Below are 24,468 nucleotides of genomic sequence, written 5' to 3' on the forward strand. Positions count from 1 at the left end.
TTAGACTCACGAAGGGGAACTGAGGTTATAGATTTCGGCTTTGTGAGTTGTCATCTTCGTGAGAAGGTGGTGGGATGGGAAGATTTGTGCTTAAGGAAGATGAAGTTGAATTACTACTTGTCTCCCCTTCGAAATTTAGTTTTGGAATGATTAGAAGAAATAGGAGAAATGTGCTTGTGGAGTGTGGGGAAGATGAAGGAATGGGTCTAAAATGAGGGAAACAAAGTGTTGGTTTTTTTTTTTTCCCCATTGATGTCAACCGATTTCCCAATAGTTTCACAGCACCGGTTGTACGTAGCAAAATTGAAGTTAAATATAAGACTAAGTAGTATAATGCCACATCAGCGATTCTTCAAAATGTACCTAACGGAGGTACTTGTAGCAAAACTGACAATGGAAGGCAATAAGAAAATTCTATACATCATACTATCATTCTACTTACATCTCACTAAGTAAGATATGGTATATTTACTACCATCAAATAATTATTTATTACATACTTCTTTATTATCAAATAATAATAAATACGCCACATCATATATAGTTAGATACAAATAATATAGTAATGTGTAACATTACTTCAGTCAATAATCAATGATGTACGACTACTATTCTCACTCTCTCCCATCCGGGTCCCACCGACGTGGCCACGCGCCGATACTTACCTAAATCAATTAACGGGACCGTCACGGCCCTTCCAAAACCAACTCACTGTCCGTTAAGACGCCTCGTCCCCGTTCCCATTCTCATCCTTCTCCGCTAACGTCGTCGTTCCCGAACCCTAACTTTAACGTCCTCTAATGGCCTCCTGTGACGACTACTCTCTCCTCGATGACGACGACGACGACCACCACCAATCTAACCCTAACCATCCCCAAATCCCAGCCTCTCATCACCTCCACCAAACCTACGCGCCCCACCGCTTCGCAACCAGATCCAATCCTGTCCACGGGCCGCCACCACCGTCCCAATCGATCATCTCTCCCTCCGCCGCCAGCCCGCAGAAGATCAGCGGCGCCGAAGAAGAAGAAGAAGAGAACGACGGAGAAGACTACAACGACGCCGCTTTCTGTTCCAACCCTTACGACAATGGAACCGATCCGAATAGGGTTAGAATTGTCGATCTGCGGAGCGAGAAGAGGAAGGACCGTGAGGAGCTCAGCGACGGAGCTACCAATTACGGCTATAACAACAACAAAAAATCAAAGCCCTCCGGCGGTGCCGGTACTTCCGGAGGCGGAGATTACCGGAAGGACAGGGAGGAGTGGAGCGACGCGGCGATCGCTTGTCTGCTCGACGCGTACACGGAGAAGTTTACGCAGCTGAACCGCGGGAATCTGCGAGGAAGGGACTGGGAGGAGGTGGCGGCGACGGTGAGTGAGAGGTGCGAGAAGCAGACCAAGAGCGTGGAACAGTGCAAGAACAAAGTAGACAATTTGAAGAAGCGGTACAAGCTGGAGCGCCAGAGAATGACCAATGGCGGCCTTTCTGTGAGCCATTGGCCGTGGTTCAAGCAAATGGAGCACATTGTTGGCAATTCGCTGCCGGTAAAGGCTTTGACTGACGACGATAAAGGCGGTGGTTCTTCCGCAAGCACGCCTAGGCAGACGAAGAGGTGAATAAATGCTTTCGTCAATTTGGTTATCTATTCTACATGTGTTATTATTTGTTTCTTGGTTCTGAGATAGCATTTTCCAAAGCTTCTATGCTTGATGCTTTTGGGGTTTTGTCCCCTCTTCTTCTAGTATTGTATCGTAGTGGGTTTGATTCGTAATCTCCCTGAAATTGATAGGACTAACTATTTTGAGAGTCAAAGCAGCCGCTCTGCTTGCTTATCTGGTTGGTACTGCCGTACTGTGTTGAAAATGGAGCTAGTGGATTAGTGGGTCGGTGGGTGATATTGAACCCTCTGCGTACAAATTATCAGTGTTACTCTTACCTGCTCAAGATTTATGAGAAACATGATTATAGAAAAAATCTAGTAGCTGGTTTCATTCAGAAGTCCACAAACAGTGTATACTGTAATGGAGAAATGAAACAGGAATTATTATTATTATTTTTTTATAAGTGAAACAGAAATGATTTCTCTAATACAAAGTTTGTATTTAAATCGATATTTTACAAAAAGAAGAAGAAGGAAAACCTAGCTTGAGAAGCATGAATCTTTATAAGTATCTATTTGCAATCATGTGACATTTTAGATGAGCCCTTCACCCTGATTATAAAAGCAGACAAGTTTTTGAATATAAGCAGCACCTAGCAGCAACTAATCTTACAAGTATGCGTCTGAAAATTTTACTGGATTCCTATCCTGGAAACATATACCTGGCTGGTCTCCTTGTGCTCCTAAAACTAGAAGTTTTTATGTTGATTGTGTAGGTGTGAAGTGGTTATGATTGTCATCCTTTTCTGATTAGTAGTTATAATTACATATGTTGTGTATGCACTTGTTTGAAATCTTTGTCCGTATGTGCAACAATTATGTAAGTTTGATGTAAATTGGTGCTGGCTAATTTATTCAACAAATAGGTATATAATTCATTTGCATCATCACAGGGATGTTAGCATTTCATAGACGCTTATAGATAGGAATTCTTTGAGGTTTGTCCTCATCTTTTGTGTCCTAATCAATTTCACTGAAACTAAACTAGGCATGTCTAATTATTCACAGTGGTCAAAGAAAACTATTTGTGAACTTTTCTTTATTGCAAGACATCATGAGGTTAACGGTGGGATTTTAATCCTCACTGTATATTCTGATAAATGTGCTTTTGCAGATCAACAATTGCAATGCCTGGTCCTGTAGGTCAGGTAAACAATGTCAAACCAAAATCAATATCAAACCCTAGATGGCGGAGAGTAGTCTTCAAAGTTAGTGGTGTTGCTCTTGCTGGGAGTGGCCCTAACAATATTGACCCGAAGGTTTGGTGTGAGCCTACTATATATATATAGAAAATTTGATAGAATAAGCTTGAATATTGACCTTTTTAGTGAGAAAGGGTTCTTACCTTAATATGTTATCTGGGTTGCAACCTAAGTTAAATTGTTTTCTTCTTGATTGTTAGGTAGTAATGTTGATTGCCAGAGAAGTTGCAATGGCTTGCCGCCTTGGTGTAGAGGTATTATTTTTAGCATGATTACTCTTGGCAACATGGATGTTTGCTTATGTTTTTTACTCGGCATGGGACATTCTTCATTATTCATGGTATCCCAGGTGGCAATTGTTGTTGGAGGTCGTAACTTCTTTTGTGGAGATACGTGGGTCACCTCTACAGGTTTAGAACGATGTACTGCGTACCAAATCGGGTAATGCTGTTGCTTTTTAGAAGGCTTTGCATTATTGAATTGTAATATCTTCTCTTTTGAGTCATGGTTACCACTGAGAGAAAGAATGTAAGGTGAAATTTTAGGATACATACATATATATTATATAAGTTTTAAATTTTGTGTCTAAGTGATGATAATATGTCATAAAATATGTTACAAAATCTTATTTGCAACTTATATCATTACTAATTTAACAAAAAAAATCTTGCTTATTATTAATAATAATTTTTTATAAAATTTTATTAACTTGGCTGCATCTGGTGTGATCCTGTTTGCCACTACTTCCTCTGTCACCGAATTGTTTTTACTGAAAAGTAAAAGCTTCCTAAAATGTAATTACAAGACAACAGATTTTAATTCTGTTTTAGAACTTATATTATATATTATTAAAAGTTGCAAGACCAGATCAGGGTGCAAAAAATTGAAAGTCCTTTTAATTTCCTCCCAGATACATGGCTTACATACTTGGGTTAATATTCTTGGAAAACAATCGAATTGAGGATCAGGACGAGAATTGGCTATCCAATCTCGCAAACTAATGGAGACTGAATTTGGAAAAAGAGATTGGTACCCATGACGTGTTGTATCTGAAACCATACTTCAAATGTGAATTCTTTACTCTCTTTCATGTTAAATCATCAATTGTTACAAAACCTTAAGCTGATAGGAAATGATGAATTGAATCCTTCAAATAATATTCTCTAACACACTCCCTCATGTGCTAGTCCATACAACACATGGACCCATCTATTATGACATGAATTTGATGTGATAATTTAGAGATATAGTAGATTTGGGGTTTGAAATCAAGACCACCACTTTATACCATGATGAAATTAAAAGAAATCAAGAGAAAGAGGAGGAACAGAGTAAAGGTGAAAGAGATCCTGAAATTTGTGGGAATTGAATGTGATGGGTATGAGGAGCAATTTTTTGCTCTGTTCATAGCAACTGAAGCGGGTCATAAACAAAAAAGTAAAGGTGAATCAAAGAAGCATCGGGAACTTAAAAGATTAATGTGGTCGATGAATATGAAGGGTAGTGCTAGTAGAGGTAGGGTGAAGGGGAAGATGTTGGCCTTTCCTCAATGAAGCCAAAGATTATATTGTGGAATGTCTGTGGGCTAAATGACATTAATAAGCGGCTCCGGATTAGAAACCTGTTATGGGAGTGGAAAGTGGACATTGTATGCTTACAAGAGACAAACATGAAAATGATTGATAGGAGAATTGTGTGAAGCTTATGGAGTGAAATTCATGTTGATTGGGCTTTCTTGGCCTCAAATGAGGCGTCGGGAGGGGTAGTGGTGATGTGGGATAGGCGGGTGGTGGAGAGGGTGGAGGATTTTATTGGGTATTACATGGTAGCATGCTCGTTTAAGTGTGTTTCTGATAACTTTCTATGGGCTTTTGCAAGTGTTTATGGCCCTAACTTAGACAAAGATAGAAGATTGTTGTGGGAAGAACTTGTTGGGATCCATATCTAGTAGGAACTCCTTTGGTGTATAGGGGGAGACTTTAATGTAGTAAGATTCCCAAGTGAAGTTTCTGGAAGTAGAAGACTGCGGCCAGCTATGGAGGAGTTCTCGGAGTGTATTTTTGACCTGAACTTGGTGGATTTTGCCAACGAGGTATTTAGTAGACCGGATTTGGGATGGGTTATGCCCGAGATAGTAGTGGCGGTTTTGTCTAGCTGGACAGATTTACGAGGCAATCGATGGATCAAGGCTGTATGGAAGATGATTCCTATATGCATCATGTGGTGCGTGTGGCAGGAGCGCAATGATCGGACCTTCGAGGACAAAGAGAGATCAAGGGAGGAACTAATAGCTTTCTTTTTTAGAACTCTTTGTACTTGGGCCACATCTGTTATTTTTAATGGCCAAGATTTCCATGACATCCTTGTATCTATACTCCCTACGTAGTTAGAGCATTCTTTTTACTTCATATGGCTTTGCCTATTATTTCATTAATACACTTTGATTACTTATCAAAAAAAAAAAAAAAAAAACTTGGTGGATTTTGCCATTAGCAGGGGGAGGGGGTACTGCGACTTGGTCCAATAATCAGTCATGGTCTTGACTGGATCGTTTTTTAATTTCACCATAATGGGAAAGCCATTTCCCGGATGTATGGCAAAAGCGTATGCCTCGCATTGGGTCAGATCATTGGCCTATTTTGCTCAACCACATATTCTCAAATTTAAAAGGCCGCTGCCGTCTTTTAAATTTGAGAATATGTGGTTGAAATTGGAAGGGTTTGTGTATAGGGTCAAACAATGGTGGTCTTTTTATCAGTTCCAAGGTACCCCCAGTTTCATTTTTGTGGGTAAATTGAAAGCTCTTAAAAGAGATCTAAAAGTGTGGAACGTGGAGTTGTTTGGCAATGTTGGGGAAAACAAAAAAATAAAGCTATTGGAATTTCAGGCAATCGAGAGGTTGCAAGGGTTACAACCACTTACTCAGGAAGAACAAGATTGGAAGGCCGAGCTGGTTGCAGATGTTGAGAGGTTGATATTATTAGAAGAGATGTCTTGGCGTCAAAAGTCTAGGGCATTATGGTTGCGGGAAGGAGACCGAAGCATGAGTTTCTTCCACAGAATTGCAAACTCACATCGGAGAAATAACAACATTGAGATGCTGAAAGTTGATGGGGTGGAATGCAGAGACAAGTAGGTAATCTACAATCATGTTGTTGATTTCTATGAGAATTTACTAACAGAGCAGGTGGGATGGAGGCCTCTACTGAATGGGATGGACTTTGATACCATCGGGACGAGCAATATGTCACGCTTGGAAAGTGATTTTGAGGAGTTAAGAGGTATATGAAGTCGTGAGGAAAATGGCTAGGGAAAAGGCTCCAGGATCGGATGGATTCTCTATGAGTTTTTTTAAGACTGTTGGGAAGTAATAAAGGAGGACCTTATGAAGGTTTTTCTAGGCTGGAAAATTTGAAAAAAATCTTAACACCACTTTCCTTGCATTGATTCCTAAAAAGGCAGGGGCTACGGAGATCAAGGAGTTTCGGCCGATGAGTCTGGTAAATGGGGTGTATAAGATAATATTCAAAGTTCTTGCGAGCAGATTAAGTGAGGTGATAGGGAAGATTGTTACATAACCTCAAAATGCTTTTGTAAAAGGAAGACAGATTTTGGATGCGATGTTAATTGCTAATGAATGCCTTAATAATAGAATGAAAGCTTGGAACACAGGGATCATGTGCAAACTCGACATGGAAAAAGCATATGACCATGTTAACTGGGACTTCATACTTCTTTTGCTTAGGAGGTGTGGATTTGGGGAGTGATGGAGAGCGTGGATTCATTGGTGTATATCTTCGGCAAAGTTCTTCGTATTGGTAAATGGAGTCTCAATGGTTTTTTTTTTTTTTTTGAGCACACGTGGATTGAGACAAGGGGACTTGTTGTCACCTTTGTTGTTCGTTATTGTTAAGGAGGCTCTAAGCAGGATGCTATCGACAATGGTTGAAAATGGCTTTCTAGACAGCTTCTCGATCGGAACCCCGGATAGGGGTAGTATTAATATTTCCCATTTATTGTTTGGAGATGATACATTGATTATGTGTAAGCCGAGCAAAATCAGATGCGAGTATTGAATGCCTTACTTTTTTGCTTCGAGGCAATTTCTGGTTTGAAGGTAAATTTGGAGAAATCAGAATTGGTGCCAATTGGGGTAGTTCCCAACATTCGACAGTTAGCGAGAACGTTGGGGTGCAAGATAACCTCCTTTCCTCTTACTTACTTGGGACTTCCATTGGGGAGTGTATCGAGGGCTCCTTCGGTATGGGATACAATGATTGATAAAATTGAGCAGCGATTGACGGGGTGGAAGAGAATGTATTTGTCAAAAGGTGGAGGGATTACTTTGATAAAGAGTACTTTTTCTAATTTACCTACTTATTTTTTATCTCTATTTCCAATACTAGCAAGTGTGGTGGCCCGTATTGAGAAGCTCTGGCGTGATTTTTTGTTGGTGGGGGAGGGGGGGGGGTTTAGGGGATGAGTTCAAGTTTCATTTGGTTAAGTGGGAGCAGGTTGTTGGTGGGGGAGGTCTGGGGGTTAGAAACTTAAGGGTATTCAATCGAGCGTTATTAGGCAAATCGTTGTGGAGATTTTCCAGGGAACCTAAATCTTTATGGAAATTGGTGATTGAGAAGAAATATGGGGGTTTATGGGGGGATTGGTGTACTAGAGAAGCAAGGGGGCCTATGGAGTAGGTTTATGGAAACACATAAGAAGAGGGTGGGGGGTATTTAGCTGTTTTGCTAAGCTTCAGTTGGGTGCGGGATCTAGAATCAAATTCTGGAGCGATGTTTGGTGTGGAAACAGGGCTTTGAAAGATTTGTATCCTTCACTCTTTCAGTTGGCAAGTGCCAAGGATGTCTCAGTAGCGGAAGTTATGGAGATATCAGAGGGATGACTTCTTTGGAATATTAATTTTAGTAGGATGGCACAGGACTGGAAAATAAGTAGCTTCGCAGATTTCTATAACCTCATATACTCCATTAGACCAAACAGGCAACAAGAGGATGTTCTGTGGTGGATTCCAGTAGGCAAAAGTATTTTTTCCGTGCGATCATTCTATAAGGCCCTCACTCAAGAGTCCAAGACTAAGTTTCCTTGGAGAAAGATATGGAGTCAGAAGGCACCTACCAAAGTTTCTTTCTTTGTTTGGACTGCCTCTTTAGGTAAGATACTTACTACCGACAATTTAAAGAAAATGAGGATTATTATTGCAGACTGGTGTTGCATGTGCAAAGGAGTGGGAGAGTCGGTAGATTACCTCCTATTACATTGTGATATAGCAAGGATTCTCTGGAATGAGGTATTCGCTCGACTGGATATGGCCTGGGTTATGCCAAAAACCGTGGAGGCAATTTTGGCTAGCTGGGCAAACATAAGAGGTCGGGAACCAATTAAAGCTATTTGGAAGATGATCCCTCTTTGTATTATCTGGTGCTTGTGGCAGAAGCGCAATGAACGGACATTTGAAGATCATGAGAGATCGTTGGAGGAGCTTAAAGTTTTCTTTTTTAGAACTCTCTTAAGTTGGGCTATTGCTGTGGACTTTAATGGCATGGTCTTTCATGATTTTCTTGTCTCTAATGTGCCTACCTAGTTAGGACATCAGAGTTGTAATTCTGGCTTTTGCCATCCGTTTTGATCAATAAAGTTTGTTTATTTATAAAAATAAAGCTTAAATTTTTTAGATAAATGATGATTTAAGAAAACATTAATGAATTTTCTTGTAAATTTGTCTTAGCATATACTATGCATACTTGAGCAGCTGTTTTGAGGAGTGTTGAACACATGCCTATTGTCGGATGGTTGATATGGATATGTTGTGATTGAGAGAGAGGGTAATTGTCATTTTCAAGGATGCTCTCTCTCTCAACTTCCATTGGATGAAAGTGGCTTTCCTATTTTGTTTTTCCTGCCTATTAAGGAAGGGGTAGATAATGATATGTCAGCCGCTTGACTTTTAAAAAATAATGTCTATAAGCTAGGGAGGACATGCATGGCCAGGTTGATATTGTCTCCCATAGAAGAAGAAATAGTAAAGAGTAAATTTTGTATTGCATATGTGGAAGTTGTCTCTTCTCTTTTAGCTCAACAAATGTAGATCTCATTGTTCTATGTTGTTTGCTTTTGTACAATAAAATTATACTAGATTTTTTATTCTAACATGTAATATATGTGCCAGTATGATGGCAACGGTGATGAATTCCGTACTGCTCCAGTCAGCATTAGAGAAGATGGGAGTTCAGACACGTGTGCAAACTGCATTTTCAATGCTGGAGGTTGCTGAACCATACAGTAGGCAACGGGCCATCCGACATCTGGAAAAAGGCAGAGTAGTAATTTTTGGTGGTATTGGTGCTGGTTTTGGAAATCCACTCTTTTCCACCGACACAGCTGCTGCTGTTCGAGCTTTGGAGAGTATGTCTCTGCCCCACCTAAAGTTATTGATATTTTTTATTTGTCTTGGTGCACATGGTCCCTATCACTCTCTCTCACATGCACATGCGCATACATAGACAAAGGTACTATAGTATCTCACACTAGTATTAGAGGGTGGTCAATGAGATGTTTGGAAGGTAGAAGTTCTTGTAATGTATAATGATTCCAAAGGGCTCCAATTTGAACACTGGCTAGTGCTTTTGGAATATAAGAATAAATGTGACTTGGGCTTTCCTTGGGTCATAATAAATGGTATCAGAGCTAATCTCAGCAAAAAGTATCGGATTTGAGTCATGTTACTTGTAACGGATTAGCTTGACAAGGACACAACAACCATGCATGTGCACACATACCTTTTAGGGCTTTTGTAAATTATGTGCTGTTTCTCTCAGTTCATGCAGAGGCAGTCCTCAAGGGTACCAATGTAGATGGTGTGTATGACTGTACCTCTCGAGACAACAATTTTACATTCGAGCACATATCTTTCAGGGATCTGGCCTCCAGAGGTGCCACGTCCATGGACACAATGGCACTGAACTACTGTGAAGAGAACAGCATTCCTGGTTTGTGTAATTTCTTTGTGCTTGTTTCTGTGTAGGGTGCATCTTTATATTGGTACAGACATTTTGAGTTCATTTGGTAACCAATATCTCAGTGCATCATATTGAGGGATAGAACATTATTTCTGTAGATCAACTGATAATCAAGTATGCTATATATTATTTGGTTGTCAATTTCTCTTGTGAAGGTATGTGAGTTTCATAAGCCTGGATATGATAAGCTGTCTATAGTAACTTAACGAAATGGGAAGCAGTTTTGGGTTTAGTATGAGGGAGTTGCAGACAGATTAATTTATGTTTTTCATGTACAGTTGTGGTCTTTAATCTTCTTGAGCCTGGCAACATCTCCAAAGCGCTATGTGGAGAGCAAGTTGGTACACTGATTGATCAAACTGGAAGGATTAGCTAATATCCATGAAACTCTGACCTGATAAATTGCCAGGTCATGTTACCTACGATGCAATCTCAAGTGAGTTGACCCTTGAAACACTTACTGGGCACTTGAATTCAGCTGCCGGCTACTATTTGTGGAGGCTTGGATGGTTATCCTGAGCCGTGATTTTCTGCCTTTACTGTACACGATAACTGATCAAGGTTCAGAAATGCCCAGTACACTGTTCACGTTGTTTCTACTTTCTAGTGTTTTATTCTATATCTGCATCTTAGTGAGGTGCTTATATTTCTTGTATCCTTATATTTGTAAATGTTGTTGAATTGAAAGAAGCCATTAGTTGGGAGAATAGTTGGTTGAGATGAATTCACAGTGAGTGCACTGACAATGGATTTCTTTGGGAGCAAGTTATAGAGTTCGAAGTCATGAGTCTGTTATAGGTTGAAATTGTTTTGTCGTAACATGTATGATGAAATTCACACTTCCTATTTTTGAACTACTATCAATAATGCCTGATAATATTGTGTTTTCATGGGGGTTGACGGTTGAATTTATTGAACTGGGAGAGGCGAGGCGATTGTTGTGAGAATGGCCTGCAATTTTTTTTTTTTAAAACGTAAAAGAAGGAATAAATTCAGCACTCTGAAGTGTGTGGACATGCCATAAGATTGAAATATTGTCTTCTTTGAGAAGTGAAGGGGTGTGGTTGGTGACCATGTCCATCGGGAAAGGAAGGAATCGCCCCCATTCCACGGAACAACAGCTTGCAGTTCCTTCCTTTGTCATTGTGGTACTTTCCAACCTTCGGGGGCTGTTAAACTAATTAACAGAGTAATTAGGCTGTCGAGGGTGGAAAAAAGGCTGCTTGGGGAGCTACCGTGCTTCTTGAGATTCTCTAGCAAAGGATATAAACGACGAACAAAAATAAAGTTACATGACACAGAACAAAATAGAACTATCCTGATGGATCGTGGACAATCAGAGCTCTCCACCAACAGAAACATTGGAAAACATAGAAGCTTACAAATATTACAAAGAAATCGGACAAGAGAGTCTGCAACAGCCAGAATTTGCAGCGAGACAATGCAAATTTAAACGAGCATATGGACTGGGATAGAAACATTTGGCAAATACTGAAGCAATTTAAAGAGCATGAGCATCATCAAGCCAGTCCATCTTCAGTGGTGGCAAGTGAAGGTGAGAGAGAATTGCGCGACTCATCGTAATCCTCCCCAAGAGGAGACTGCTCCACCCTGATGTCCTCTATCATCTTTGCCACTTCCGCCATGGTTGGCCTTTTCTCAGGCTGCGGCACCACACAGGCCAACCCCACATGGAGCATGGACACAAGCTCTTCCTCGATGTTCTTATACCTCAAGAGTTCTTGATCAAATACTTCAGCTGTCCACTCTTCCTTTACAACCGATCGAACCCATTTGGGAAGGTCTACACCCTGTTCCTCCTCATCCACGCGTGGCCGAGTTGGTGAAGGGTACTGGGATGGAGCTTTCCCTGTCAGAACTTCCAACAACAAGACCCCAAAGCTGTACACGTCTGCCTTTTGAGACAGCCTCTTGGTTTCTGCTTGTTCAGGAGCCCTGTATCCTCCTAATCTTGCAACGGCATGTACCGAGTTTAGAAGCAACGACAGCCCAAAATCAGACACGCACGCAACACCGTTCTTATCAAGGAGCACATTCGAAGATTTCACATTCCCATGAGGTATTTTCGAGGCGCTGTACTCTTCGTGAATCTTTGCTAGTCCTCGAGCCGCTCCTAGCACCAAGCTGATCCTTGTAGTCCAATCCAAAGGAATTCTCCCCGGACCTCGATTCCCTAAATTTAATCAACGCACAATTAAACTTATTCCAAACATAATATCGTATATTGTTAAAGCCTCACGTGAATTATCATTAAGATGCATGGAAACAATAATAAGTAGGTAATATATAACATAATTGAACTCGAACATAAATAAAACCTCAGATGTCAAAGTTCAGGTACTTCGAGATTTCTGAAGTATTTAGCTCCTAATATAGGTATTACGTACGTGCTAAGAAGTAGAGACATAATTTATTACTAACCATGAAGAAGTGAATGCAAGCTCCCATTTGGAAGATAATCATAGACAAGAAGCTTCTCCTCCTTGGCATAGTAATAAGCTCTAAACCTCACGATATTTGGATGCTTGAGCTTCCCTATCACATCCATATACTGCTCAAACTCCTTCCTCTCACAGGGGTTCGCGTCCTTGAGACGCTTCACGGCCATGGTGCACCCGTCATCGAGTACTGCCTTATACACTGTCCCCAAGCTCCCTTTCCCGAGCATCTCTGCTGACGCCCTGAGCAAATCCTCGAGCTCAAACTTGTTCTTCCTATCGAAAAACACGAGCTTGCTCCGGTCCGTAGCGTTAGTCCCATCGCTGCTATCTCCGCCTCCATTGTTGGCATACACCTTCTTCTCGCTCCCACCATAACTACTCGCACTCCTCCTCCTCCTCTTCCCACTCTCGCTCCCCGCTAACGAACCCGAGAAGCTCCGGTCTCTTGCGCAGTAATGCGCAACGATGAACGACACCACCACCAACAACGCCACGCAGTTGGCTATCACAATGGCCACTATAGCACCGGTGCCTAGCCCTTTCCTTGATCCTCCTTTGCCTTGACTTGTCACAGGCGCTTGTGGCAACGAGCTCGGGTTCGAAGGTACGGTCTGAGTAGAAGCAACCGCCGGTGGAGTCCCTGTGAACGAGCAAACGGGCAAGGGGCTCGACCCACATAGCCCTTCGTTCCCTGAAAAACTTTTGTCGCCGAATTTCCTCAGTAAACCGTCAGGCAAACGTCCGTACAACTCATTGCTCGTCAAGTTCAGCTCTTTGAGATTTACCAGACTGGCTGAGAGGTCAGGAATCGTCCCAGAGAGGGCGTTGTTCTGCAACCGAAGTGTGAGAAGCTGATTTAACTGGGACAAATCTTTGGGAATTGGGCCGCGCAGATTGTTGTCGGAGAGGTCGAGGCGTAGGAGACTCTTAATGGAGGATATATCGGGTGGGATCTCACCCGAGAGATCGTTGCGGGAAAGGTAGAGAAGCTTGAGGTTGGTGCAGTTGGTGAGGGGAGAAACGGTGCCGTTGAGGCGGTTGTTGTGGAGGTCGAGGAGGCGGAGCTGGTCGAGCGGGGCCAGAGAGTCAAGTGGGCCGCGGAGGTTAAGAGAAGGGAGGGAGAGAACGACGACGCGTCTGTTGTTTGAGGAGCAGCGGACACCGCGCCACGACGCTGCGCAGGCGTTACTGCCACTCCAGTTGGACTCGAGCAGGCCGTGGGCATCGGTCTGGAGGCGAAAACGTGTGAGTGCGTCTGTGTCATTGGGGACACAGAGAGAAAGGGTGAGGAAGGAGAAGGCTAAGGCGAAGGCCAAGGGTAAGAGATGAGGATTATGCATCGATCTTTCGGTGTGTTTGTGGTCTCAGGTCTAAGCGGGAAGAGTGGATAAAGGAGATCAGGAGATTGATTTTTTAAATTTGTATGCTTTAGTGTTCAAACTCCGAAGAGAGTGATAGCTAGTCTCTTTCTTCACTCCATGTCTTGGCCTAACGAGTTAAAAACTTGGTTTAATTCTACACGGAGAAAGAGAGAATTTTGTGTGTTTTTTGTCTGATAAGGATGAGATGGACTAGAGAGAGAGAGAGAGAGAGAGGAAATTGAAATGATTAAAGAGGAATAGGATGAGAATGAGAGTGTTGTTTGTGAGTGTGTTTATGATGTCTTTGGGAGCAACACTTTTTGAGGGAATATAGGTAAATAACTAAATATGATTAAAGGTGGCAATAGTATATGGGAATGAGGGTGGAGAGTGGTTGGGTGAATGATTGCATTTCCCTCCCCACTCCTCTTGAATCGAATAAGTATAGAGGTTTTAAATCAAGTGCTTCTTTTTTCCCTTACCAATGCAACAAAACAAATTTGATCCACACTTTTGCATGGTACACCTTATTCCCTCCTCCCAGCCCCATTTACAGCTAGGATAACCCATAATTTCTCACTTAAAAAGGAACATCGATCATGGCATGCATGCTTTTTAATTAAAGAGTAATACTACAAAATAGAATCGACTACTTGGTACCACTACAAAATGGGATTGATTCATACGAGGATGCTTTTTGTAAGATGAACATGATAAGTAGGTTTGATATATAATAGGATGCTTTTATCTTCTAGATATCCTCCAAGATTACTGTTATGGATTAAGAGTAGCATGATTCATGGATCTTTCTGGATTTATTTAAATCATGCATGACTGTTGGCTTTACTCGTTCGTTTTCCCTTTATTCAGAATCTGGTATAATTACACTTGCTTTGTGCTGTGGACCACTATATTTAACATTTTGCCACATACATAACCTTTGGTTGGTAACTTGGTTTGTCTATGAAAGTCATGTGCTAGCTGCTTCGATCCTCCTTATAAAGAGAAGTCAGGGAGAACAAAAATAAAAAAAGAAAAGAAAAGAAAGTTACGCACATAATTTTATTTGTCTGCTGTTCTTCGGTTCTTCCTTCCTTTTCGTATCGTGGAAGGAAAAAGTGCTCAACTTTAATTCATAAGAAAGCAAAGTTGCTGTACCAAACCCATAATGATGATGGAGAGAGAATATCACGCAAACATACATACATGGATGGTGTAGATCCCCAACTTCCAAAACCCAATTAATCTATATTTGACAAGAATGACAATACTCATTCATGGGCTTAATTGTAGATCACCTACAGCCTACTGGGGCCTGCCTCTAATCTTGAAACGAGGAGTTACATCCCTTCACATTTCAAAACAAGCTACTCAAAAAAAAAAAAAAAAAAAAAAACTAAGCAATTTTGAGACTTTGACACAGGTTGACCACGCAGTGGCAGTGAAAACCCTGAAAGTGGAAGGAACACTTGTGACTTTTCCAGCTGGACGATCCAAATCCAAAGTGCTTTTGTTTTGTGATAGTTTTCTTGATTTTCAAATGCCACATGGTGGGCTCATTGGTGGTACACGCCCAGGCCAGTTTTCTCAGCCTTCCTCTTCAGTCTTCACGAGTATAGTAATGCTGTCGCACAAAGCGAAGAAAATGACTCAGCTTTAATTTCCTTTTTAGGTTTCATTATGTTTCGGTTTGCCCTTTTCTTACCAAACATGCCATTAGAAAGGGAGGAGGGGAGAAATTGAAGGCGGAATTGGCGTTTTAATTTTGTGCCAGAATGTCATCATTCAATTCTCTCTCCACCAACTCAGCAGCAAGTGGACAAAAGTAGTGTACTGCTACATTATTATTATTATTATTAGTGTTATTTTCATTGTCGTTATTTACTATTACTGTTCTCTCATGTTTTATCATTCCCTCGTGGTGGATCATTGGAAATGAAAGAGTGCGCAGGGATTTCAGGTTTGAGATGTTTCTGGGGCCAAATAAAAGCCGAATCTGAGACTGCTTATTCATCCTTGGCATCACTTGGTGTTTGGATTACTGGCATGTGAGTATATTCAGGCAATTTAGCTAATCTGACTGCATTTTGCCTTGATGGTCTCTCTGTTTCTTCACTTCCCCAATTCATCTCATTTTTTTCTGGGTGTACGACTTGTCCAACGTCAGCCCGAGAGACCGAGCACTTTTTTTTTTTGGTAATAAAATTGTTTGTAGGAAGAGACATTGCATCTTGAACCTGAGCCCAGAGGCCAAAAATGAAACTTTATGCACTTGCATATCATATCAGAAACTAAATAGCGTGCCTAAAGTTGGAAGATATTACCTTCTCCATTGTTCAATGTTTTTGAGCTCCCAAGCTTGCAGTTCTAAAAAACAAGTAGATCAAAATGTTTGCTTGGCCACTAGACCCCAACACCGTGATTGCCACGAGAAGATTATATCTCAGCGTGAAGCTTTCAAAACGCGAAAATTGGAGCGATGGATCTTCAATTTTGGCGATGAGAAAAGAAAGTTAGAGAGAAAAAAGATAAAGATAAAGTAGATAGACAGATAAAGTAAGAATATGTAAGCACAAAGTAAAAGAAAGTATGTTTCAAAAAAATAAAAAAATAAAAAGTAAAAGAAAGTATATATTTTGCTTTTAAAAAAAGAAGAAATATATGTAATGAAAAGCGTCATTGTTTGTCCATGCAATGCATAATTATCTTCCTATTCATCCAAATCCAGGACAAAATGCAGCTTTGACTCGAGGTAAGATATGACTACAATGTCACGTTAATCCCTCTTTCACCTCCGACGGGGAAGAGATGCCCAAATTGAATGTAATCAATGAGAAAGCAAACCACCAAAATAGAACTTGCATGAATGTGATTGTACAGATCATTCTGCGACTTGAAAGTTACAGTGACAGCTGCCAAAGATTTCATGTGCGATGCCGAAAAGCCAGAATGGGTTTAGATGCACTAAATAAGACGCCACAACAAGTACTTCTTTGTTGTAGAATGCAACAAGTTTCACCATCACATTTACTTCTGTTGTATGCGGCTCTTCATTTACCTTCTAACAAAGCAACCCGTTTGAAAACATGCGAATTCAGTAGATTCCAAACACTGGAAACAATACCGCTGGACAGAGAATGGTATGCTTGTTTTGCAGCCATTCGACGTGCTTCCAGAACTTTAGCATCACTGAATAGCTCCTTGAGCGCATTCACGAGCTCCAATTTGCCAAAAACCTGCATGGCCACAGTTAAAGGTCCTCGGTTTAATGAAAAAACTTACTAACATTTATTTGCTGTTATTTTAGAAGTCCCTAATATGATCTTATAGACTTTTGATTAGAATGAGCCTTTGACTGACATCCTTTATTATGTTTCAGCAGAGAGAAATCCGAAGAATTCCAGTTTTAAAATTGTCTGGATTTAAGCCCCTTTAGCCCATTTGGTTTGAAGTAAGTGAATTAATTCATAGCTTCTCTCAAAAGAGTTCACAGAAGTAGAGAATTCATGAATTTTCAACTGTTCCTAAATTTTCTTCAACCACTAATCAAATAAGGAACCATCTGTGAGAAATCGCTTCCTCCGTACAAAATCAATGATATGCTCTTGCTAACATTAAATCTTCTAGAACTGATCAAGTCAATTCAATAGGTGGAAATTGGAATCTACTTGTCAAGGGTGGAGTGGGTGTGATCACCACAAACAAAACATGAAACTATTCAGGTTTAACAAATAAACTAGCTTTATATACCGTACTAGAGACCTAAAAATCAAGATAAGACAGACAGATACTTCTTTATCTATACTGGATTTGTCATGGTGCAATTATCATATCATGCCATACTGTGGAAACATCAATAATGAATTTAGAGAATTGACTCGAGAAAGTGTTTCAACTAATCTTTTCTACAAATTGTCTTCTAAAGATAAGAATGTAATCAAGAAGAGGTTCTTCAAACCTGGAGAACAGACAAAGAATTTAACTGTTGCATTTCAAGTACCATCTGTGAGAAATGGCCAATATGACGACCTGATATAACCCAACGAGAAAAGCTTTTAAAATGGTATTAAAAAAATGACATGTCAACCCAATAAGCTAAGAACAAAAGTTTACCAGTCAAAACAGCACAGCCAGCTGCAGCGGCTTCTAAAATGTTATGGCCAGCTAAACCTGGTAAGAACGAACCTCCAACTACAGCTATTGGTGTTAACCCATACAAGAGCCTCAACTCGCCTGCAAAACAAATTCGAAGGATATAGTGACCTGGGGGTCAAATCTCCCTAAAAGCAAGCATACACACTGAAAAAAAGGGGAAATGAAGCCAAAGTTAAGAATATTATCTGGGAAACCAAAGTTAAGAATATTATCTAGGACCCGTAGAAAAAAAAAAAAATTGAAAAAATACCAATAAAAGTAAATTAATGAGCATAGGGCATGCGAAGCTTTCACGTTCACCTGTGGGTGCAGTAAGTCTCATGGACTAGTTGGCATCGGTACCATAATGTGTGCAATTTAGTGAAAAACATAGAATGATAAATGTGAAGAAAACAAAGTATCTAAATAAGAACCTCATTACCAAGCATCTCCCATTATGTGTAACAAAGGATTTAAGGTAAACCTATCTCTGTAAGTGCATGGCATGTGCCTCATGAATGCCCCAAACTTTTAAGTTTGAGTGTAAGGGAATTAATTTTTGATCAGTAGTGTAAGGAATTGATGATGATAGGTTGGAAGGGAAATTAATGACGATAGGTTGTACAATTTAGCATTACTGTTGGGAAGAAACATATATTTTAAAATTTAAAAATAAAAGTAAAAGAAATACCTAATGTGTCCACGACATATATATTAGTTCCTGCCACAAGCTTTTCATGTCGAGACCTCAACGCTACATTTTGCCCTTTTTTCCGCAATTCCTGCGCTATTTATGGCAAAAGCATTTTTTTTAATTTAAAAAAAAAAAAACAACAAATTTTAAATTAAAAAAAGCATTTTTTTAACTAAAAAACAAACTTTGGTGCAAATGGGTCATCAATTAATGCGTCATATACATACTTCAAATTTAGTTGCAAAATTTCTGTTCAGGTTATATATCTTTACGAAATTATCTTTTACTTGTAATTAGTATAGCTTCTTTAGCTAGCGTATCTTTTACATGAGCTTCAGTTTTAAGATGTCTTTGCAACCCCCAAGATATATCTTGTAAAAGGTTTTCCTCCGCCAAAAGGGAGGGTTTATAAATAAACTTGGGGTATAATCCTCTTCTTTACAATGACAATCATGCATGCATGCTTACTTTTTCCCCATATTATTTAAAATCTCAAACTCAAGTAGTAGTTGGTTTAGAAATGACTTCATAATTTATCATAAAAAGGTCAATGGGAACTTTCGTCGCAAAATATGAAGCACGATAACACACATACATGCAAAAGGAAAATGACAGAGAATTGAAGTATAATCCTACTGATAATTACTGCTGCATCACAATCATACTTGAGTGATCTCTAGTCCATGTCGTGGAACTCGAGGTACAAGTATAGTGACCATATCTGGATGTATTTTCGTGAGCTCTCTATGAACTCCTAGCATTACTGCATCATAATCGTAATTGATCACATTAGACAAGTCAAGAAAACTAAAAAAAAGATCAAGAGTAAAGAAGGAGAAAACTGGAAACTGCTAGAGCATGCCAATGTCCATAAATGGATTAGAAAATTAGTATTATGCCCCCAGAGATAGAGAATAAGTTGCACATATGATATTATTGCTAAATAAAGAAGCAAATATGATGAACATTCAACATCACCATTGTTGGTCGATCAGTTATACTTCAAGCATATACTGACCTAGAAAATATGAAAAGTCAGGACAAGAAACAGATAACGCAAATTGCCCAGACAAAATGAAATCACTTTCATAGCAAGGATGTAGCCAATGTTTCTGGAGTCAAACTAACCTAGCATATCATTCCTTTCAGTTGCATTTGATTTATAGAGTAAGGTGTTTCTATAGACGTCTGACTCAAAACGAAAACAATCTAGAGTACGGTATAATATTGGAGGAAAATAAGTGGGAACTAACTTTCTTCTTCACCCCTATGTATGGAAGAAGCCATCCAGACCTGCCTGTGGGCGAGCTCTAACTTCAGATCTTCTATACTTCTCAGCTCCCCCTCAGAAACATCAAAATCTTCCACCACTGAATGGGGAAAAAAACAAGTAAAGACTTATAAGAATACAGTATATCTATCTCATCCAACAATCCTCAACATATAATTAATCGCATTTAGAACTAGTAAAAGGATTTGTGCTCCTAATTGATGGGCATACCACATTTCAAGTCACCGGAAAAGTTGATGACACAAGGAGGGGCTTGTAGTAGCTGAAATTGGATTGCCTGCATATTGCTCTGTGCCGTAGAACAATATCAGCAGCAGCAGGACACAGATTACATTCGTAAAAATATATGTAGTTATCGGACTATACATACCAATGGAACAATCAAAGAAAACTTTGAAAGCATCAGCGAAATAAGTGGAAGAAGCACGGGCCCTGAAAAATGCTTAAAGGATTTTGCAGACATACGAGCATTTAACAGTGCCAGCACGATCTGAAAATATGATGGATGCATATAAACTATGAGAATCATGAACATTATGTGCGAAGCATAAAAAGCGTACTCCACGTACTTGATGTACACGGTTGTATGCATGTACACAAATTACAGAACAACTTACACCATTTGCCGAAGCAGTCATGATAAGATTTGGCCATAATTCACTCTCTATAAGGATGATCGCATTCGGTTTCCAATAGTCGACGAAAGCTCTGACCGCTGTCAGGGTATCAAGTGGTGCAAACTGATTCAACCGGAAGATAAAAGCAATTAAAACAATTGCTACATCTATTTGCCGTTAAAGATGAAGAGGACGGGAAACGGACCAAAGTTTGTACATTACTTGATATATTACACCACTAGGAAGCCGTTTATTTATTACTTCGCTGCAACGAGAAAAATAAATTCACAGTCCATAATAGAACGATTTTAGGCCACTATTCATTATTTTTCATTTAATGAGTAAAAGGTTCTTCCTTACAATGCAGACGCTGTTGTAGTTGTCATCAAAATGTTCAAATCCGGTCTTTGCTTTATGCATTGTTTGATTATAGGAATCGCGGCCATTCCTTCACCTGGATTTTTAAAAATCAAATAATAATAATGATGATGATGCTTCATTATGTAGCTGAGGAAACTGGAAAAGATAAATCAAACCTAGAGAGACGGCGTGAAACCAGAGGAGAGGGCCAAGGGGACGAGGGAGAGAGGGACGGCCAAGACGCTCGGTCCAGCGGTGAGGATGTTCACGGCCACGGAATCTGCGAAACCGTAGGTAAAGATTCAGCACCGGCGCTGCACCGAAGCTGAGCGCCCTGTATATGTTGTACACCAGCTTCCCCTCTTTCGTTGCCGCCATTTTCTTCTCAATACTCAAACTCCCCAAATTCCCACACCACCTTGTTGACGGCTAGAAGCGTGCCCCCCGTTTTTGCCTTCCTTGAGCTAGAGGGGAGTCCGGTGGGCCAACATGCGAAGCTGCACCAACGGGGCCCATCGTATATGCCATATGGAAGTACTTGCCCAATTGTACAATATATTGGCGTTTTTTGTACTTCTGAAAATTTATATTTATAAGTGAAAGTAGGAAATTTATCTTCTTATTATTTATATACTAAATTAAATATAATCTAAATTTTAAATTTCAAAGTTCTTTTTTGCGAATCAATTTTTATCCTATCAATAACACGAAAAGTATTATATATTGTTATGAAACTTAATGAAAAGGAAAGAGTTTTAAGAGATTGAGAGAGAACGAGAGAGGAGATTCTCTTATTGATCTATATATCATATAACATCAATATACTCATATATATAGAGTTACAAAAGAGACTATGCTTTTGACGACTAGTACTATATATTTGACGGCTAGCTCACTATGCTAGCACTATGCACTATGCATTTGACGGCTAGCTAAATGTGGTCATATAATTCAAGATAGTTTATAACACTTCCCCTTTGGATGACCATATTTAAAGAATATGCCTCGTTAAAACCTTACCAAGGAAAAACCCTGTGGGAAAAAACCAATGGCAAAGGAAAAAGAGTATAGTATTCATGTGTATCGTCGAGTGCTTTATGATTGCCTCATTAAAACCTTGCAAAGGAAAATCCAGTGGAATAAAACCTTAGCGAAGGAAAAAGAGTACAATCAGTACAAGTCTTCAAGACATTACTTCCCCTGAAAAGTGCATGATAATAGGTCTTCAAACCTCCGCATTCCAATGTTCTGCATAATCTTCTTAAATGTTGCAGTTGGTAATGTTTTAGTGAATAAATCAACCTCCGAGCCTAAGTCTTCCTCCATTGGCCATGGTTTTTAGCTCTTTCTTCTGCATGGCGTCCTCGAGATCCCCTCCTCCGATCTTGCCTTCACTGTAGTTCCAATAGGTTTCACAACAGAAGCTCCGGTTCGGAAATGAGTCCGAGAAAAACAAGAAATGAAATCGGAAGAGAAACGTGGTGGCGATGGGGTCTCCGGTTCCTGTATGGCTTCAAGAAGGTAACCCAGCTCCGGTTATAACCTCTTCAGATCCGCTTTCTTTCACGTAGATCTCTCCACTTTTGCAACGGGATCTACCCTGGTATTTGCTCTTGAAAACCGACATTTATCGGCTAGGAATAGTGAACAATCTTGGATCTGAAGCATGGTTTCGGCTAGGGGTGAGTTCGGTCCGGTCCGGTCCGGTCCGGGGAGGTTTTGTGGACCGGACCGGACCTATTCGGTCCAGGGTTTTCCAACCCTGGACCGGACCGAACTCCATCAGGACCGGTCCGGTCCGGTCCTATTCGGTCCGGTCCGGTCCGGTCGGTCCATTCGGTCCAAGGTTTTTTTTTTTTTTTTTTTTTTATCTAATGACATTTTTTTTAATATTTATGTAATTATATTGTAATATATTTAATATATATACATATAGTATTATATATATATTAGTAATATGCTAATACTATTAGTCTATTAGTAATAATACTATAACTAATAAATATATGTAATAATAACTATACTATAACTAATAACTATATGTAATAATAGTAATAGTGATAACTATATATTTATATAATATGCTAATATTTAATGACATTTTTTTTAATATTTATGTAATTATATTGTAATATATTTAATATATATACATATAGTATACTATTATATATATTAGTAATATGCTAATACTATTATATAAATAATATATATAAATAATTTTTTTTTTTTTTTTTTATTCGGTCCGGTCCGGTCCGGTCCGGGGTGAAAAACTCCCGGACCGGGACCGGACCGAATCTTTTCGGTCCCTTAAAAATGGGACCGGACCGGACCGGACCCAATTCGGTCCGGTCCGGTCCGGTCCAAATAGTGCCGGTCCGGTCGGTTTTGCCGGTCCGGACCGGCCGATGCTCACCCCTAGTTTCGGCGCAGGTTGGCGATTTAGAAGCCATAGGGATCGATCTTAAGAGCGGCCTGCTGATTCCCGAACTCCTAGCTGCTACGACGTCGTCTTCCGTTTCTGTTGCTTCATTAGAAATAGAAGACGAGGACTTCGAACTGGAACTGGACCATGAGCGATGTTTGCAAGGAGTTAATTGCTTCTTCAATGGATTTTCATCAATCATGGGCCACCAAAATATTCTCGTTTGGCATGTTTTACTCCATGGATCTACTGGACCAGCTGTGGGACGGAGATCGGAGGATCTTGAGCGAGAAAGAGATAGACAAAAGAAAAAAAAATCGAGAACCATCTGGCCGAAGGAAGATTTTTCACGCATCGTGCTAATAACGTGTTATGAAACTTAATGAAAAGGAAAGAGTTTCAAGAGATTGAGAGAGAACGAGAGAGGAGATTCTCTTATTGATCTATATATCATATAACATCAATATACCCATATATATAGGGTTACAAAAGAGACTATGCTTTTGACAACTACCACTATACATTTGACGGCTAGCTTACTATGCTAATACTATGCACTATGCATTTGACGGCTAGCTAAATGTAGCCATACAATTCAAGATAGTTTATAATATATATATCTATACTAATATATAAAGTGCGAATCGCTTAAGAACAGTATTTTCGCCCAACATTTTTATTTCCAATTTTGTCCTTAGTTTTATTTGTCAATTAAGGTTATTTGCATTCTACTTTTATTCTACCGATTGTTCTTTTGGTCTTTCTCCATTCCCACCAACTTATTTAGCTTTTCCTGTTTTATTTTCAGTTTTGCCCCTTAATTTTATTGTCCAGTTTGTTGTCTTTGGTGTCGTTTTGATTCGCCGACTTTATTTTAATGTCTTTTTACAGTTAAAGCTTATCACTTTGTCTGATAAAATGCAATCGGATTGAAATTTAAATGTCAATATTTCTTTCATTCCGTATCTTCAACTATCTATTCTCCGTATTCTAACCTTTTAAAAAAAATATCCTGGACGAAGTTAATCGTGAATCTCAGCAATTCTAGGTATGTTCTTGTTGTTTCTCTCAGTATTGCAATGATGAATTGTATTGTATGAATGTTATTACAGTGTGTAATTAGATGATTTGTATATGCATATGTCGTGATTTCTTCTAATTTCTTCGTATGTTCTGAGAACACAAAAAAAAAAAACACAGTTAAGAGTGAAAAAAGAAAGCCCAGTTG

At 39.7% G+C, this 24,468-nt stretch overlaps 3 protein-coding genes across 5 annotated transcripts; 1 reads left to right on the forward strand and 2 right to left on the reverse strand.

Moving 5' to 3' along the window:
* Positions 1-681: 681 nt before the first annotated feature.
* LOC122277178 lies at positions 682-10,787 on the forward strand. Its single transcript, XM_043087076.1, has 7 exons — positions 682-1,615; positions 2,778-2,922; positions 3,066-3,119; positions 3,215-3,306; positions 9,050-9,285; positions 9,699-9,869; positions 10,178-10,787. The coding sequence occupies exons 1-7, from the start codon at positions 801-803 to the stop codon at positions 10,273-10,275; spliced, it is 1,611 nt and encodes a 536-aa protein (XP_042943010.1). The 5' UTR covers positions 682-800; the 3' UTR covers positions 10,276-10,787.
* Positions 10,788-11,204: 417 nt separating this feature from the next.
* Positions 11,205-14,104, reverse strand: LOC122277177 (leucine-rich repeat receptor-like protein kinase PXC1). Its single transcript, XM_043087074.1, has 2 exons — positions 12,342-14,104; positions 11,205-12,093 (listed from the first exon to the last, which is right to left on the reverse strand). Exons 1-2 carry the CDS (start codon positions 13,699-13,701, stop codon positions 11,420-11,422), a joined length of 2,034 nt encoding a protein of 677 aa, XP_042943008.1. The 5' UTR covers positions 13,702-14,104; the 3' UTR covers positions 11,205-11,419.
* Positions 14,105-14,950: 846 nt separating this feature from the next.
* Positions 14,951-21,376, reverse strand: LOC122277179 (probable 3-deoxy-D-manno-octulosonic acid transferase, mitochondrial). Of its 3 annotated transcripts, none has more exons than XM_043087078.1 (14): positions 20,995-21,376; positions 20,819-20,912; positions 20,681-20,723; positions 20,459-20,581; positions 20,212-20,331; positions 20,052-20,130; positions 19,804-19,920; positions 19,216-19,313; positions 18,548-18,638; positions 17,836-17,955; positions 17,681-17,751; positions 16,781-16,958; positions 16,047-16,207; positions 14,951-15,346 (listed from the first exon to the last, which is right to left on the reverse strand). In XM_043087078.1, exons 1-13 carry the CDS (start codon positions 21,194-21,196, stop codon positions 16,059-16,061), a joined length of 1,485 nt encoding a protein of 494 aa, XP_042943012.1. In that variant the 5' UTR covers positions 21,197-21,376; the 3' UTR covers positions 14,951-15,346; positions 16,047-16,058. The 3 variants fall into 3 exon arrangements, with proteins under 3 accessions (XP_042943012.1, XP_042943011.1, XP_042943013.1); XM_043087077.1 differs by having other exon boundaries at positions 14,951-15,959; XM_043087079.1 differs by lacking the exon at positions 20,681-20,723 and having other exon boundaries at positions 14,951-15,959; positions 20,995-21,136.
* Between the last annotated feature and the right edge of the window lie 3,092 nt (positions 21,377-24,468).

This window comes from Carya illinoinensis, chromosome 9 (genome assembly GCF_018687715.1).
Source record: "Carya illinoinensis cultivar Pawnee chromosome 9, C.illinoinensisPawnee_v1, whole genome shotgun sequence".
NCBI lineage: Eukaryota > Viridiplantae > Streptophyta > Magnoliopsida > Fagales > Juglandaceae > Carya > Carya illinoinensis.

Bases quoted from the DNA above. Each gene is read 5' to 3' on its own strand.
- LOC122277178 (XM_043087076.1), top strand. From the start codon at position 801: ATGGCCTCCTGTGACGACTACTCTCTCCTCGATGACGACGACGACGAC. The intron at 3,120-3,214 runs GTATTATTTTTA...ATGGTATCCCAG, and splicing joins CTTGCCGCCTTGGTGTAGAG to GTGGCAATTGTTGTTGGAGG. The intron at 9,870-10,177 runs GTTTGTGTAATT...TTTCATGTACAG, and splicing joins TGAAGAGAACAGCATTCCTG to TTGTGGTCTTTAATCTTCTT.
- LOC122277177 (XM_043087074.1), bottom strand. From the start codon at position 13,701: ATGCATAATCCTCATCTCTTACCCTTGGCCTTCGCCTTAGCCTTCTCC. The intron at 12,094-12,341 runs GTTAGTAATAAA...GATTAAATTTAG, and splicing joins CTTGCATTCACTTCTTCATG to GGAATCGAGGTCCGGGGAGA.
- LOC122277179 (XM_043087078.1), bottom strand. From the start codon at position 21,196: ATGGCGGCAACGAAAGAGGGGAAGCTGGTGTACAACATATACAGGGCG. The intron at 18,639-19,215 runs GTATGATTGTGA...TAAATAGCGCAG, and splicing joins ATGGACTAGAGATCACTCAA to GAATTGCGGAAAAAAGGGCA. The intron at 17,752-17,835 runs GTAAACTTTTGT...GGGTTATATCAG, and splicing joins TGGCTGTGCTGTTTTGACTG to GTCGTCATATTGGCCATTTC.